This window comes from Micromesistius poutassou, assembly GCF_964030765.1.
Source record: "Micromesistius poutassou genome assembly, chromosome: 13".
NCBI lineage: Eukaryota > Metazoa > Chordata > Actinopteri > Gadiformes > Gadidae > Micromesistius > Micromesistius poutassou.
This window is the reverse complement of record NC_140283.1, coordinates 8584892-8603381: the sequence shown is the minus strand read 5'-3', so window position 1 is coordinate 8603381 and position 18490 is coordinate 8584892. Positions and strand designations below refer to the sequence as shown.

Sequence of the window (18490 nt, the reverse complement as noted above, 5' to 3'; positions counted from 1 at the left end):
TGCTTTTGGACTCTCTGATCTGGTGCGATGATTCTGATGATTTGGTCAGATCCCTGACAATGTTCTTGCACTAAAGTGCAGGGTGGTAGGAGTGTGGTAGGCCAGACACAGCTAGAGACATGAAGACACTCAAACCAAATGAGAAAGATTAGAGAGAGAGAGAGAGACAGACAGAGAGAGACAGAGAGAGAGAGAGAGAGAGAGAGAGAGAGAGAGAGAGAGAGAGAGACAGAGAGAAGGGATAGAGAGGGACAGAGAGAAGTACAAAATGGAGGCGTAAACAGAAGGTGGGACAGTCACCCGATCGAGAGAGAGAGAGGGGGGGGGGGTTGTTTCAGGAAAGGTTATGTTAATGCTATGCTTAGGCACATCTAGGAGGAGAAAGCAAGAGAGAGATAGAGAGAGCGAGGTTGTTTTGGGTGTGGGAAGCCTAGTGATTCCAGTGGCCACACATCGTCAGAGAATTATATTCAAAAACACGACAGCAGAAGCCACTGTGGGAAGGAAATTGCAGCAGCAAAAGGCAGCATGGCATTATGGGCAGTGCATATGAAACTGTAGGCGTGCATCGCCACCCTCCACATCTTCCCGGAGTTCTCTCCTCCACCGTTATTCTTCTGATGATCTTTTGTTCAGAGATAAATATTTATAAAAAATAGCTATTCCCCATCTCAGAATCCCCAGGGCATACATGGCAGATCCTGCTATTGTAAAAAGCAAAAGCCCCTCTCTGCTTGCTGATGCTCTTCACCTGTGGAGGACAGGCTGCTGTGCTGTTGGTTCACCCCAGGGGTAAACAACACGTAACACACCTGGATGGATGCTAGAGGGAGGACTTAGAAAGCAGCTATTTCTATAGCACCGATGGAGGCTAGGGACAGACTCAATACCAGCGCTACCGATGGTTGCGCTGATACAAAAGCCTCCTTTGTGTTATCCATACAAGATGCATGTAGGTGTCTTGATCTGTAGGTCAAGTCATTGTTTTTTTATACCATCAAAATGAAATGGATTTAAAAAGGCTATATTCAAACACACCGAGATCACTTCTTTTAGAATATAGCTTTCACACTCTCCCACACCAACACATTCACACACATAGAGATATATAGTACATAGTCGCCGCATTTACGGCCTCAACCTGTTGCTGCGATACACACCTCAACCTGGGCCGCAAAACTTGAGATGCCAAGACTGGCCTTTGAACAAAGGCAAGTAGACGGGGGAGTATTTTTTCCTGGATAAAAAGCACTGTTACGTTTTGCAAGCGGTTTCAATGAGTCATTTTGATAGTCATTGTAAAAAATATTGTATATTTTCTGCATAAAGCCTTGAATAAAAAGTGATGCATTGAAATCGGCTGAGAAATGTAAAGGTTATTCTTATTCTGAAAAACCACCACTTCCCCCGTTTACTTGGTCTGGTCTTTGCTATTTCCAACATGGCGATGGCAATAAGTCGACCTTTGATCCAAAGGCCAATAAGGCGTTCATGTTGCCAACCCTATGCTCACACACTCTCTGTCCGTCTCCACCCAGACCCTGAAGGACCCCACCCTGGCGGCCAGGAAGGACTTCCAGCGGGAGGCCGAGCTGCTCACCAACCTGCAGCACGAGCACATCGTCAAGTTCTATGGAGTGTGTGTGGACGGGGACCCCCTCATCATGGTGTTTGAGTACATGAAGCACGGCGATCTCAACAAGTTCCTCAGGTGGGTTCACACCCTGAGTGGGCGCTGGGGGTCCGCCTTAGTGTGAGGGGGTGGGGGGGTGGGGGTGAAGGTCGTGAAGGTAGGGTGGTGGTAGTCCATCAAGTCCTGCTATCCCATCCACAATACAAACAGTTTATCTTTTACCATGGATTCTGGGATGAATCAATTTAGGGGATGCTTTTATTCTGAAGCAACTTACAGTGATTTGTTTTAATACAAGTTGTTAATGTGCATGGAAGGCTAAGGGGTCTTTCTCATGGATTGGAAAAACCCATAACCTTTCGGCTGTGAGTCAAACACTGCTAATCACAACCCTATCCTGCCCTCTCTGTATTTATCTTTAATCTATCCTGGAGGATAAAGGGTACACAATGAATGTTAGCTGAGTGGCTTTATGACTCTACTCCAAAAGATTAAAGCTAGGGTAGGCAGTTTAGAGGAAGCTGCCAGAGTAAGCTACATTTTGAAAGTATCCAACAACAAATTCCCAGCCCTCCCTTCAGGCCTCCCTCCAGAGACACTCCCCCAAAACACGTGACTTTCTAGCTTGCTTTAGCCATAGGTCTGCCAACCGCTCTAAGTCACGTTGTGTAAACGCATCTACTTATTGGCCTAACTGTAAGTGTACAACAACGGTGCTAAGATAATGCAACTGCACTCTACACTCTGATAATGTTTCTTTTGCATAATTAGTTTGCACGCCTTCCCAACATCAAGACCGATTTCCACAAAGAGGCATGGGACAATAAAACATAGAAAAGAGGATCTCTTGGTGTATCCATCGGTGCATCTCACTCACAACAGGACGAAAACAAGACGAAAATGACGTAGAAGGCTGCGACAAAAGGGAGACTTCACTGAGCAGAAATGGCATCTATGGGAGAACCAGTAGCATAGCGAGTTAGAAAACATTGCAGACGGAGAAGATTCAGAGCAGAGACAAGACCATGAGCCTATTTAAGATGAACGTTTGAAGTCGCGGCTGTAAGAACGATTCTTGGCGAATGCGTTCTGTCTTGTGCCAACCTGAGAAGATTTTTGTAGTCCTGTAGAGATGAGAGAATTTTCTAAGTTTAAGGTGTAATTAGACCAGAAGTGTGTTCTTGTTTTGATCATAATGTTTTGAGTTCTGTTGCTGACATTGGAAACCAATTTACACATTGGAGCAAAGAAATGAATTAATTATTTTCAGTATATCGTTTATTTAATTTGAAGTTAGAATGTTTTACCTTTTTTGAATGATATTAATATGACATGAGGTTTGGTTAGTTTTATGTTATGTCAAATAATGGAGAGTATAACCAGAGCTTTCGTCAGAGCTGACTCAATTTATTCATCACAATACACAACACCCTTTGCACAGCCGGTAGAAATATCAGAGGGCTACTTTTTTCTTCTCTACTTAGATTACATTTCAAAGCCTGTACTTTTCCACTTTTACTTAAGTAGAGAAGTTGAAGCAGTACTTTTACTTTTTACCAGGGTCATTTAAGTATCTGTACTTCTACTTAATAAAGAATGTTTACTTTTGCCACCACTGTAGGTAGATAGACAGACAGGTCATCCAATCATTTCATTCGGGCCGAATATAATAATTGGGCAAGCTTATAACAGGTCTGTGACAGCCACAGATACACAATTTATTTTGTCAGCTTTTGATTTATTGCTTTTGATCGGGATGTAAAGAGAATTTCAACAAATATGACAAATATGACATGAAATGCTTCTAAAATAAATAGCCTACCCTAGCATTACTATGGGTGCATGGAGGTCTTTTATCTTCTGCTCCCCGCTCATTGGCCAAAATGTCTACAGCTGTGTAATTGGATGTTTTTGGAAAGAAGAGTATGAAAACAAAGTTTATTATCGGTGACAAAACGGTTCGTCTCAAAGGTCCTCTTGGCTCTGGTCTGCAGTCTTTTGATGTAAATTTCATATCACAGCAATGATGCGTCGACAATTCCAAGAATCCAGTCATTGCTTACAGAATCACAACTTATACACTTATATGTCTATCCGATATCTGCAGCCAGTGTCGTAATCGACCCTCTTCTCCACCCACCAAAATATATTGCTTTCCACTCATTTTATTAAAGGATGAAACAGGGTAGAAATGTGAGATAGCCGTCTTTAGAGATACTGCTGGTGACCTGAGTACTATAAGCAAGCCCCTGGAAAGACAACAAATGAATAATGAAAGTCTTCTTCTGTTGGCAAGAAATAAGATGAAATCTCTTGAACGCTACTTTAAGACACAATCAATGTAACACAATGTTGTTATTGTCGTTATTGTGTTATTGTATATTGTGTCTTAAAGTAGCGAATACAAATGTGGGGGGCTATACATCTATTTATCTTAAAGTACACTTTATTCATTTGTTGATAAGATCAGACCCATAACAATTTATAGTATTGTGAATTATGAGAGTAGATATTTTACAAAACCGATTTATACTTTAAGAAGCAAGGTGGAAGCTGAGTGGCCCATAACACAGCCAGCTGTGGCTGTGTGAACTAGGTCCGCCCGCAGACAGTGAGTGATTAATGAACACGTCAAGGTGAACTATATGTTGAAGACTGACAATTACTTCCACCTATGAACAACACCCAATTCTGCATCTCTCCTCTTAAACTAAATGTGTCTAACTTGAAAGATCCTCTGCTTTCACTCTTCTTAAAGATTACCTGTTTCAGATTGTATCACCATTGTAACGTCACGATCTGAAATCAATCCCCTCCCCCCACCAAAAAAATAAATAAAAGCTCCATCTCAGAGCACAGGTTGGTTAATCTTCATTATAGAGCTGTAGAGTCTCCATCCTGACCGGGCCCCCCCCCTCCCCGGTGCTGTGACTGATGGATGAAGGGTCTCTGGTGGAACAAGGCAGGTCCACACTGAGTGACAGAGTGACATGGGGTGCGGCCCCTCAGACAACTCCAGCGTCCAGTTCACCTTTTGTCTCAAAATAGTGTCCATTGTTGGGCCATTACTCGACTTCCCCTGGAACCGGTTTCTACCACACCCTCTCTTGCTGCTTCTCTCTCTCTCTCTCTCTCTCTCTCTCTCTCTCTCTCTCTCTCTCTCTCTCTCTCCCCCCCCCTCCATGATTGTCAGGCACTGACGGATAAGGCATGGCCAAGTCTTTGTCTTGTCCTGCGCTTGGAGACAGACGCACACACAAGACAAGCTCGTTTGCAGTTAATTAGCAGCGGTACGGAATAATGAGGAGGCTCAAAGCGTTGCTTGGTTTTGTAAGGATTTGAAAAGTATGTTTATATATATATATATCATAGCCTAACTTGTAAAAGGTGTACCGCACCAGTACCCACCCTGTTTATGTGCGCCGGTTCTATTTCTGTCCGCGTTACATAGCATGTGCTTGCCCAAGGACAGTGTGACCTGCTTGGCAAAAAAACAACAAACAAAAACAACACGCAACAACTACACCTTTAAATCATCTTCCTTCACAGCTGGAGCTCTGTGACCCTGACCACACGGGGCTACGCGTACGCAACGGCAAGAGGCCGTTGCTAATGCAAGAGTCTCCTTGGTCGCACGCCAACCTCCGGAATAAAATAAATCTAAAAAAGGCGAGAGCCTGTAAACGTGGCTCTGAGCGGGTGATTGATGGATGAGGCCGTCTCGGGGAACAAAGCAAACACACCCAGTTAGAGCGTTGGAAGCTACACAAAAAAACCATTATCTCTCCAGTCTCCTCTGTGGTGCACCCTAAGAGCTTCAACATAGACTTGACAAGAACAGCAGCAATCATCCCCACTGTGTGAAGCCAAAGGGATAACCCCTTCTTTTTCTTTGTTGTTTTTTTACCTTTCAAGGCAAAGTGTAACTCAATTGTGTTCGTCCAGTTGAATGTTGTTGTGTTTTCGAAATGGGTAACTCAACACTGAAACAATTAATCACCAGACCCATTATGGATCTGTTGGAAATGCTAGACGATGAAAATAACAATAATCTGAAAAATAAGTCATAACAGGAAGAACAGAAAGAAAAGTTTTGACACAAAATAAATAACACTATCACTTTATAGCGTAAGTATTATTATGATTGAGTAAGATAACCTTCTTTAATTATAAGCTCCAATCCAAAAAGCACCTAAAATAGAATGAATAATGGAATAAATAGTGTTGCAAATGTTGCGCCAGTGCTTGGGTTCAGACGTTTATTGCAATCGCTACGAGTCATCATAATTACAGAGGAGTCTGTACTTGTGAATGTCACTCCCAGGATGTTTTGCAGTGTTTGGCACACATGAAGCATGCATGCTTTTATTTGTGTTTGTGTGTGTTTGTGTGTGTGTGTGTGTGTGTGTGTGTGTGTGTGTGGTCACAATGACACACTGGTGACTTGGAAGTTAATTTCAGCCTGGTAATTGTGTTTCCATTAAAGTACTGGCATCAAATCATTCAGGACACTGAATGATTTGCTCTATACTTGCTCTATACTACAAATACGCTAACACAGACACACACACACACACACACACACACACACACACACACACACACACACACACACACACACACACATACCCACACACACTGTGTGTGGGTATGTGACCCACACACACTGTGTGTGGGTATGTACAAATAAGAACCGACGACCATATAAAGAAACCCTCAGACAAATCAAGGGGGTTTCAGACGCAACAAACACTGAAGAAGCGGCCTCGGAGGCGCTAGACTGCCACCTCGGGTTAGCTTGGCCCCTAGTGGACGTAGCCCGTGACACAGATCACCGGACACCTCCGCCAACCGCTCTATCGACTATTTGTTCTCTGCCTCACTCACGTTGGCCCTCGAATCATCCGGAACACACAAGCCTTCACTCTGTCTTCCTCGCCGAGAAGTTATGTACAAAGTACAATGTCTTTTGCTTGCACTAAAATAGCCCCCCCCCCCCCCCCGCCGGGCTCCATCTGTAAGGCTGACTCACGTCGGTGACTCACGACTAATAAAGCCAAATGCCAGACGTGTTGTATTAGAGACATTACCTGAAGCGATGGACTTGGATTTGTCTCACAGAGGAATCTATTGTTTAAAATAAAGAATGTTCCGGAAATGTGTTGCCTACACAGTTCTCTCCCATATTATTCTGAAGATATTAATAGACTGCTGTTTCAGAGCCTTGAAAGATTCAACTTAGCAACAGTGGCTGGAAGAATGGATGACATGTGTGCACAGACCATGGTTTACAGAAACGAGGAACTGGTCGTTCTCTAGTGTCCTGGCCCAAGGTCTAAAATGTTATCTTTAACATTTATCTACATCTTTCCATTTATTTAGATTATTATATGCATAAAAAATATTACAAGACAAAATATTTGTATGAATAAATTATTATACAAATGATCAAATATTCTATGTATCACAATGCATAACAAAAGTGACTCACTTTAAACTTTGTGAACGAGCAACAATGGTAAAGACTGCATGCCGTCAAATAATTTGCAACTCAATTCAAGATGGCTGTGTTACCCAGTGTAAATATTTGCCAACGCTTATTAGGGGTGCCCGGTGGGTATGACATATAGCTTGAGGCCATCCCAGCAACCATTCTTCGTACTGGGTCTATTGCCAGTCCTTCCTCTGCAGTACAGCAGGATATCACCCAGCTTGAATCATGAATTGAATCATTTACACAGTAGATGGTTTTTTATAATCATAATAGGCCTTTCATTTTGTTTATGATTTGAAATGTACTCCCTGCTAAGTGTCCACAAGGAGTTTTCCTGTGGATAACGTCTTTGATGGATTCAGTTCAATGGCTCCTATGGTTATTTAGTAACTCCACAATTAACTCTGTTTCCCTACCCCTCCCACCCCATCCTCCCTTTTCCCGCCCACCTCTTACTTATGTACTGCAGAGCCCATGGGCCGGATGCCCTGATCCTGGTTGATGGACAGCCCCTGCAGACCAATGGGGAGCTGGGCCTGTCCCAGATGCTGCACATTGCCAGCCAGATTGCTGCTGGGATGATCTACCTGGCCTCCCAGCACTTTGTGCACCGTGACCTAGCAACCAGGAACTGTCTGGTGGGCAACGGACTTCTGGTGAAGATCGGAGACTTCGGGATGTCCAGGGATATCTACAGCACAGACTATTATCGGGTGAGTTTAGTAAGTTGCATCGATGGAATACCATTACTTTTTCTTCTTCTTCTTCTTTTGGTCAAATTCATCATATTGTAATGAGCCATGGAGTCCAAGATGCTGGAATATCTAATGTACTTTCCCATGCTGTGCACACACTTCTGGCCCTCCAGAACAAGTTTGTGTTTCTGGAGCACAATAACAGAGACTCAGAGGGATTTTCAGCAGACTCTCCAAGCACTTTAATTGGCGTGGTGGGAAATCATTCGTATTTGGCAGTAAATGTCAATGACTCCATCTTGCCCGATTTCCCTAAGCAGCTCCCCTGGTCTATTTTACCTCTAATGCCTTCCTAAATGTCCCACTGGTGGTTCCATTGGAGAAAAAAACCGATAGACTTTTATTTTAATTTAAATTTTAGGGGGTTAATATGTACTGTAGTTACCAGTTAATGTGCTGCTTAAAGCATTGGAAACACTTTAAAGAATCAAACGTTAAAGGCGCCATTATTCCTTATTGTTCATATAAGTAGGAATTGGTTGAGTTAAAGACTATTAATCCTTATTCTGCACATTGAGGACAGTATGTCCTGTGAGGATAGTATGACTGCCGAGTTAAGTCAAAGATATGGGAAAAGGTTCTCTATGATTGGACTGCTATTGGTTGTTTTGAATACATATACTGCACACATAGGATCTAAGTGGTCACGTGGACAGGTTCCACATCAATGATGGGTAACCACCCTGGGTTCTCATGCAGGTACAACAAAAGGGGGAAAATATTCTGAAAGCTGCTGTTGTTGACAACCTGCCAATCGAATCTTGTCTCAACTGCATTCACATGCAGAAATATGCTGACAGTAACAAAGCAATGCAGGCATATACACTTGGTTTCGTAGCAGGTATATAACCTCCATACAGACACGCAAGCACACACACTCACGCACGCAAGTGCGGTGCACATTCTTATATGCACACATATGCCTGCTAGAATGTGCAGTCAGAAATGAACACAATGAACAGACTAACAATGAGTCACATTTGTATTCAAACGGTACGACCTGCATGCATACACACACACACACACACACACACACACACACTCTAAGTCTCCAACAGACAGCCACACCTATACACACACACAATCACACATGCAATCTCTCTCTCCCACACACAAACATACACCCGCAAACACATGAACTTGGCAATACTAATGGAGGTGTGTGTGTTGGCCTGCACACACATGCTTGTGTGTACTTCCACTTTGAGGGCAGAAATCCGCTTTCGCTTAACATGCATCCCAGGTCTCGTTCTGCAGTCGTACGTACGCAGTGAGGAAGGAAAGGAGACAGGGAAAGAGGTTGGAGATTTTAATTTCACCCCAGTAATTCTCTTTAATGTGCAGGCTATTTCCCTGCAGTCTGATAGAACACAACAAGCACTGTGCTTAGTTGACTTGCTGGAGAGGGCTGTACGGCCATATGTCTGAATTATCCAGTAGATATCCAATACAGAGGGGTCAGCAAAAGTGCACAATGCTATTTACCATGCATGCCATTTGCTTCCAAATACTGAGGACCAATAAATAGCAGGCTCATTTGGAAGCCATTCTGGTCTAAGGGGGCTGTTTCATTCATCCACTCAAGCTACAAAAACACACACACACACACACACACACACACACACACACACACACACACACACACACTACCAGCAGGCATTGGAAAACAAAAAGAGACAGATAATGAAGCTTTGTTTTGTGAGCTGATAAGTTATAGTCTCACATCCACAAGCGTCATTATTCCTGGAGCTCACTCAGTCTACCAACTGTTGTCAATGAGGACACTATGCAGAGTCGATGAACAACATCCATTTAATTCCAAGGTCTAAAGACACAATTAACAACACGGTGAAGTGGTCCTTTTCGTGTGTGTTTGTGGACGATTACGAAACCAGACCAAACTATTTTAGTGTGTTTTTTGTGTGCGTCTCTGAATCATTTAAAGAAACATGGGTCCACTGACGAGTGCCCTTGCTTGCATTGTGAGTGAGTGTTTCTGGATAAGCCCTCAGGGCTCAACTTGCCCAAGGCTTAGAGAAACTAAAACGTTTTTCCAGGTTGAAGTGAAGTGAGAGAAAAGAGAAATGTGCCAGGTGAAAGACAAGAGGAGGGTTATGTTCCTATTCACAGGAGAAAAGCGAGAGACAGAGAGAGAGAGAGAGAGAGAGAGAGAGGGGGGACAATTAAAGAGATGATTCTGTAATGACAAACGGTGGGAGAGATGTGTGCGTGTGCGTGCCTGTGTGTGTGAGTGCATTTCCGTGTGTGTTCAGTAGACATGTCATGGCACCGCAGAGACAATTTGTCAGCGGTGCACCGGAGGACAATTGTTAGGCAGCCTTGGAAGTGGAGCCGCATGCAGGGCTGAGTGAGTCAAGACCCCTCGCTGATTAATGATAATGAACAAATTATAATCTATACCATGTACTGTGATAAGGGCGTCCTCTCTGACATCCTCACTTCCCCTCCATCAGCTATGTCGCGGAACGTCGTTCTGTTTAGCTCCTAACACCCGAGCACTGAAGACGTTTCTTTATTTAGTTCCGAGATCAAACCTGGATATGACAATGTGCTCCCATACACTCAAGGACTCAAATACAAGGATGCATTCAAATACACTCAAGAGCTCCAAAAAGGATTTATGCCCATATACTCTCTTGCTCATTGGCCAAGGGTACTAGAGGGAAATGGAAGTGTCCTGCTATCACTGCAGACCAAGACTACAGGATACTTATATTATATGATATATAATATTGCTACTTCTGTGACCCTTGTGCATTTTTTAAAACTATCCAAATTAGGTAATTGAAGGTTTTGTAGGTGTGTATGGGTGGCAAAAAATATGAATGTAATGTAATGGACCTGATTCAACTCTGTTGAAAGTGTAGCCTTTTTTTATACCAGATAGAAGGTAAGAGAGAAAATAGAAGAGATGGGTTTTTCCCGAAAAAGAAACTTTGATAACTCAAGGTTCCACTCACGGAAAGGTATAAAAGAATGAGTTTGAATCATTTAAGGGAGGAAGTTTTAGTGAGAAATGGTGTCAATATAATATATATAAAACTAAAAACTTCTTTCCATCTGTATTATGATCTTTCTTCCAACTGTTATTGCTCATGTAGCCCACAGTATATCACATTCAGGAAAGAATATATACAAACAACAATAAATAAGCCTGATCTTAGATCCTTGTAAATCTTGCAACAGGCATTTCTAAGAACTACTGCTGGAGACGCTGTAAAATCATGAATAAAGAATTGTTGCTGTGCTGTTTTCTGCAGCGTGGTTCAGATGAGACGTGTCTGTATTAATGTTTTAGGCAGCATGTTTCGGTGTTATAGCCAGGCCTCCTCAGGGTATCATGGCTATCCAAGAGAGAAAATGTGCTTGTCTTTACAAAAATTGAATGAGCCAGGATTAATTAATGTTTATTCTGTTGCAGCATTATCAAACATTAACCGCTAAGATTTGATTGCATTTATTTAGAAATAATACCGCAGATTGTGGAAGAACTAAACAATTCTGGAGTAATACTGTTCTGTTAAAATATCATGTTTAACGATGTAGTCTTTATTATACTATAGACATTATATGGAACATTAGTTATTTCAAAGTACTTTATTATTATATTCAAGACAAGCATCGTGAATCTCCAGATAATTATACTGAACAATCTTAACAATATTTCCCATCAGTTCACAGTTTGACCCAGGCTTATATTAATGCATACATCTATTGATGTCTTTACAGACAAGTGAATACTATTTCCCTAAGAAACTGATACAATTGAAAAATTATAAGGCATATACAGTACGTTTCCGCATTCACTCACATATCCAAAACACAGAGGCTGCATGCCCAAACATTGAGGGGTTTCCCATTAGCCTCACCTCTATGACTTCCGAGTTGGGGGTCATGTCAAGTGTGACTCGCTGCACCTCAATTATTCCATGAAATGTGTCATAGCACTTACACAAACCAAAATAACCCAATGAATAAACAACATTTTTCTTACTTTATCTTTTATTTATTATCTGCCACTATCCTGTGCCCTTTGGTACAGTATCCATTGAGAATAAAGAATGAAAAGGTGTTACCCGGCATTCTCCGTAATCTGTGTCTGTGTGCCTGTCTCTCTTTTGTACGTGCTACTGTGTGTGTGTGTGTGTGTGTGTGTGTGTGTGTGTGTGTGCGTGTGTAGGTGGGAGGACACACCATGTTGCCCATCCGCTGGATGCCCCCGGAGAGCATCATGTACAGGAAGTTTACCACTGAGAGCGACGTGTGGAGTTTCGGAGTCATTCTGTGGGAGATCTTCACCTACGGCAAACAGCCCTGGTTCCAGCTGGCCAACAACGAGGTGAATGAACCCCCACACATGTGTACATGCCGAGGAGACCTGACTCAAACCTGAGTAGAAAATAGGCTAAATCTTTGCTATTGTATTGCCATGGGAGGCAGTAGCTTAGGAGGTAGAGCGGGTTGGCTGGTTACCGCAAGGTTGCTAGTTCAATCCCCGGCTCCTCAGAGTGTCGAGGTGTCCCTGAGCAAGGCACCTCACCCTAACTGCTCCCGACGAGCTGGCTGTCGCCTTGCATGGTTGACTCCGCCATAAATGTGTGCATGATTGGGTATATAAATGCAGTCTATTTAGCATTTGTAGAATCGTAATTAGATATCAGATCAGATTCACTTAAATCTGAAATCTGATTGTAGTGTGCTATGGGGTTATGTATGCAGATTCACTCCATCTATAATGTATGACGTTTACACATAATGCCTAGTATTGAATGCAGAATGTATAAATATTTAAGTGACATGTATTGAAACTTGGCATCACCATGAGCATTATTCTTGTCTCCAAAGAAAAAAAATCTGCACATGATTTGCTTGATAAAGCTGGTTAAAGCACACCCATGCAGACAGGGGCAATCTCTTGGTAATGCAACGTGGGAAGATTATGTTATTGCATTGTCCTTTAGTCAGAGCCCCTCACTCCCTGCATTCCTATGAACCTCTCTGCATGTATCTCTCTGTCTCCAGGTGATTGAGTGCATCACCCAGGGGAGGGTTCTGGAGCGCCCCAGGGTTTGTCCCAAGGAGATCTATGACATGATGCTGGGCTGCTGGCAGAGGGAGCCCCAGCAGCGCCTGAACATTAAGGATATTCAGAAGATGCTCTTCACCATGATGAAGGCGGCGCCCGTCTATCTGGATATATTAGGGTAAACACAGGGGAAGGCAGAGGGGAAAAGGGGCAGGTCTCAGATCGGACTACACCGGATTGGAACGAGTAACAGAGGATATTGGATGGCAGTGGAGCGGGTGTCTACCAGAGTCGCGTCTCCTGCTGTACACGTAGAAGCTGACTTTTGACCGAGCACGAGGTCAAATCTTAGACGAAGCTGGCTGACAGCGGTACAACTCTTTAAAGGAATTGAATTGAATTTGCCACCATACTGGAATAAATGACATTGGATTATATAGTTTTGTGGTTCCTCGTGAGTTCCAATGCCCTCCGTCACACTCTTTGGTCCCAAGTCTTCGCACACATGACATGATTGGAATCAAACTGAACTGGATTCCTTCCCACTGTCAGCATCCAAGCTGTCAGACACCCTGTGCAGGCCCTTAGCATTTAATACTTTAGTTTTGTTCATTTAGAGCAACAGTAGCAGCAGAGTAGTCTATATCTATATCTATAGATATATCTCTATCTATATCTAGATATAGATACATCTATTTCTATCTATATAGATATATCTATATCTATATATTCAGTCTTCAAACCTGCCTAGTCTATTCTGGGAAAGACCTATCGCTCATCGCTAAGAAAAAAAAGTCATACCTTGCTCCTCAGACTATGTAATAGCCCAGATTCTATTCTGCAACAGTAGATTAAACACTCCTCTTTAATTAAACAATAACAAAGTCCCAAGTGGAGACAGACACTATCTATGAAGTAGTCTCTGCTTTACTGAATCCAGGGCCTGCACACCTCCGGAACAAAACCCACCCTGTCTCGTAAAAGTTAAAACAAGGCTACCAGTTGAATGCAAGATTTAAACATGGCTACCAATGATAAAAATTACATTTACTTTCTGACCCTCAGCCTTGTCTGGCCTCCCTAAAAGCTATCCCGTTCTAAGATTCAACTTATCAAGCGTAATCACAAAATATGGCCTTATGAAAAAGTGAGGGTGGTAATGTACTAGCCTAGCACATTACTAGTAATGTAACATGACCCGGGAAGTTAGTGAATGGATATCTTTTTCGAATCATTGTGAGAATTGGTTGGCCATTATATCCGACCTGGTCACAATTCTATTTCCCAAAAGGCCAACGGTGAAATTTTCATAAAATTGCCTCAGAATTGGAAGGCATAATGCAGGCAATTGGGTTAAATATTTTTTTTATTGTGGCTTATTTAAACCACTGCATTCTGGACCTCAGTTAGAAACCATCAATGCATGGCTAATATAAATTGTTCCCATGGCCTGCACTGGGACCAGGCAACATCCATTGCACAAACTTCAAGGAAACAGAAGAAGAAACAATGTGAACTTCTGAATCAAAGCTGTCATCTCACCAATCACTGTGTTTCATCCAAATTAGCCCCGTGTGTAAGTGAAGAACCAAAGAACCAAAACCTTGGTTCTTAAGAGCAGGTCCTAATGTTAGCCTTTCTGAGTTGCCCACGTCAACAAGTACTTTTCCCGGAACCCTCCAATCGTGAGATTAGAAGCGTGGTCTGACTGACTGTCGCCATTTTGAGATGGACCCAAGTGCCTCCTACTTCTTTCTAAACGTGGAAAACAAAAGACATACAAAAAAAAAAAACATTCTTTCAAATAAAAGCACTTTTGCATTTTGTTTACCTGCTAAGACATGTACATTAGCTGTAAATCTCTGTTTACAGCTCTCTGTCTGTCATGACCTACTTTCAACAACCTACTTTCAGCACTCTGTCAACCAAAAAATATAAAACAGTGAAAAATAATAAAAACATGAATAAACAAAGAAAAAAAATATACATAAAAAAGATAAAAACAAATGTCCCAGAAAAAAAGAAAAAGAAAAACTGATTTCTTTCGTAACCCTTGCAAAGCTTGGCAAGAAGATCAAACTACCCAAGGAAAACTACTTCACTTTCTTTTTATAAATATATATTCTATATATTTTTAATTTATTTTTTATTTTCAATCAAAGTGTGGACCTCTGCCATGCTCCAAAGCCATGGAACACTCTGCCACTGAGCAGAAAGAACCAGACGAGATACAATACTGCTCACCACTGGAAATTACACAACTACTTTGAAGGACGCCACCCTCCATTATATGTATCCGATGGGCAGAACATCACTATGGCAACAGAAACTCTGAACTCTATGGAGACAAAGGAGGCATCAGTCGAAGATCAAAAAAACACTTGCTACTCTGAAATGAATGTATATAATGTAAATTTATATGTCTTAAGATATGTTAAATTATTTAATTTCTCCGGTTTAGATTATTTTAGGATTCTTGTTGTGTTGTTATATGGTTAAGTAAAAAAGAAACAAAAAACAATAGATATTTTATTATTGTTTTCCTTTTAACTTGTAATTATTGTATTATTTAGAAAATATGGTTATACTGTGTCTGTTCCCATTTTAACAAAATTAATCTACATTCAAATCAGCTATATTTACATTTATTTTTCATTCAGATAATGACGTGATGACAATGGATAAGTCAGGTGAATGGAGGAAACTGCAAAGTGACAGAGCTTTCTCAGTTTCTATCAAAACTGCTCAGAGTAAAGTTAGTGTTCCAGGATCATACATTGTTTCATCTTTTTTAACTTTCACTAATTTCATGTGCCTGCACTCATTTTACATTTGTTTCTTATACAAACACACAGTGACATTGTCCAATGACAATGTACCAGACCTTGCTGTACTACTAAGGAATCCTAGTCCTTTCTGCTTCAATTGGCTGCCTGTCACGAGAGGCTGGTCTCATGCTAATGATGCAGAATCAAAGTGTCAGAATGGGAGGGATAACCCTGGATATGATCCTGGTGTGTTGCCTGGTGCAAGACGTGATTATTTATATTGTTGTGAACGACAACCCAACCTATACACAGTCACCCTTAGTCCTCCTCTAATGCAGCGGTACAATGCTATCAACACTTCAGATTGATGGTATCATTTTGGTTCTTCATTTATGGCGTCCTGGGTTCAAATCCTGCCAGTGAGGGACAGTATTTGTATGGTTGGGGAGCCTGCCACCAGAATTGGCAATGCTTTATATTTGATTTACATCCAACCATGTTTACCACTTCAAAGCTATAACTCTTTAAACCCTAAGCCTTAGAACAATAAGCAAAATATTGACTCATTTGCTCCTTGCTTGAATTGTGTTACAACAGCTTGACAAAAATGGCATTCTGCTCTTACCTTAACAAAAAAATCCAATACATGGATGTGTAAACTTCTAAAGCAAACACCGGCCACAGCCACATTTACAAGTGGCATGTGTTTTGTATTCAGATGGTACAGCCACACCTTCAATTCAGCGTGGCTCCAGTACACCAGATTAAACCAGATTCTGCTGGCCTAAAGGGTTTGATTTTCAATGAGTAAATGTAATTATTTGGTGCTGTGCAATACACAACACAGTAACCCAGGACACGTGTCATTGCTAGATCGCAGGGATCCTTTTCTTAGTTCACAGTAGTTTAATCGTATGCGAAACCTCATCTTATTGTTTACACCAGAGGAAACAGCGACAAATTGAAAGCTAGAATGTAATTTGATTATAGAAAAAATGTTGCCAAACAGGAAACTTTAATGATAACGGGGCTTTTTTCATGCTCCGGGTTCTCCTCTTTGTTTTTCCACAAGGATGTTCCTGGCTCATCAGGGTCCATGTCAACCACAGCCTCTGCATTGACCACATTTCTATTGTGAATTCAATAGTTTCCATGCTATGCGTTGTATTCACATGACTCAATTCCAACTGATGTATGAGGACATTCTAAAATCCACAGACTCCTTCCAGTGTGTGCGCTATATGATTAGAGGTTCTAAATTTGCGTCCTTCTGTTTTCCACTGTAAACTAAATTGGATAGATATAGTATATCCAATGGATTTATACCGACAGTATAAGTCATGAACTAGGTTATAGTTGTGACTATTGCTCATGTCTTTCTTTGTTGTCTCTTGACAGTCTCTGACACGTTATGGTCTTTGGTCAACTTACTGTGCAACATTCAGAATAGGGAACTGTTTGGGCTTTGGATAACGTCATGCTCACGCCATACGCAGTGTATATTGTTAGCGAGTGAAGGGAAGACCCAAATGCAACATTTCATGAACATTATTCAAATGTAAACATTGCTTAAAGAAACGCTTTTACTCTTCCTGTTCTCGCACACAAAGTTGGTCAAACCTTATCTGTTGGGAGTGAATGTTCCTTAAAAACTTGTGGCTCAGCAAATTGCATTCCTGGTCTTGCTGTATTAGCGGTGTTCTTTCCCTAGCTTATGAAACGTTATTTAGCAACTGCAGTTGTGGAGCCTTATCGTTACCCATGATTGTGTTTTATTACATCATATGGAGTTCCTGAGTAAATTGGGAAATGTAAATGCTAACTTCAAACACAAATAGTTTCTGCAAAGGGCAACTTCAGTACACAAGCAATTTCTCAATTCTGTATATGGTAAATGGTACAATAGCAAATGCTGCCATTCTGTCTGATGCATCTGTTTTTCGATAGCCATCATTCATTTTTCTTTTTTTTCTTTTGCCATGCTATCTGCCTGAAGGATTTTCTCTTCAATACGTGTATATAATGATAGTCATATGACTGAAATCGGTTATGACTTATACTACTGGCTCAAAAGGTGTTTATTAAGTCAATGGACTCGCTTGATACAGCTAGAGAAAATCCTATGGTGGTTACCATTAAAAAAAAAAATCACTGTTATTTCTCATGTATTCATATATCTCATATATCAGTGTTAAGCAAGTATGCAAGGATTTGGAATGTGATATTGTACTCTGGGAGTGAGATGGTGCATTGTATGTACTTTTCTATTTAGCAGACCCCCCCTCCATACACACACACACAGACACACACACACACACACACACACACACACACACTTTCAAAGTCTTACATGCAAAGGCATTCATACATGGATTATACATGGATGCATGCATGTATGCACCCACACACACAAACTCATGTACGTACGTGCATGCACACACACACACACACACATGCTACAGGCATAGGCCCTGCTGTCTGCTTGCAAATGATTTTGAGATATACTGAGGGGGGGGGGCTCTCTTTCTCACTTTGTGTGCTCCTTGTGTGAAGTAATTTTCCATTTTTTTTTTTCCCCTGTCTTTATCCCCATTCCTTATTCTCCTTCATTATTTCTCGCCACATAACTAGCGATCTGTTCTATTCTTATTTTCCATCCTCCTGGCTTAATAATAATTGTTTTATTCCAAAGCCCATTTTCTCAAACCTTTATCCCCAACCCTCTCTGCTGCTTTGAACTCCATCATGTTTTGCATACAAAATATTTAATCTCAATAACTGGTCCTTTTTAAA

The 18490-nt window shown here is 41.5% G+C and overlaps 1 protein-coding gene across 1 annotated transcript in view; it reads left to right on the top strand.

Moving 5' to 3' along the window:
• The window catches only part of LOC311357225 (NT-3 growth factor receptor-like), a gene marked incomplete at both ends in the record, with an annotated part of 114421 nt that extends 101310 nt beyond the window's left edge, over positions 1 to 13111 (top strand). Inside the window, 4 exons of the mRNA XM_084477136.1 lie at positions 1539 to 1711; positions 7597 to 7840; positions 12084 to 12242; positions 12926 to 13111. Of these exons, the coding sequence (XP_084333262.1) occupies positions 1539 to 1711; positions 7597 to 7840; positions 12084 to 12242; positions 12926 to 13111 (762 nt within the window). The remainder of the gene's footprint in view (positions 1 to 1538; positions 1712 to 7596; positions 7841 to 12083; positions 12243 to 12925) is intronic.
• Between the last annotated feature and the right edge of the window lie 5379 nt (positions 13112 to 18490).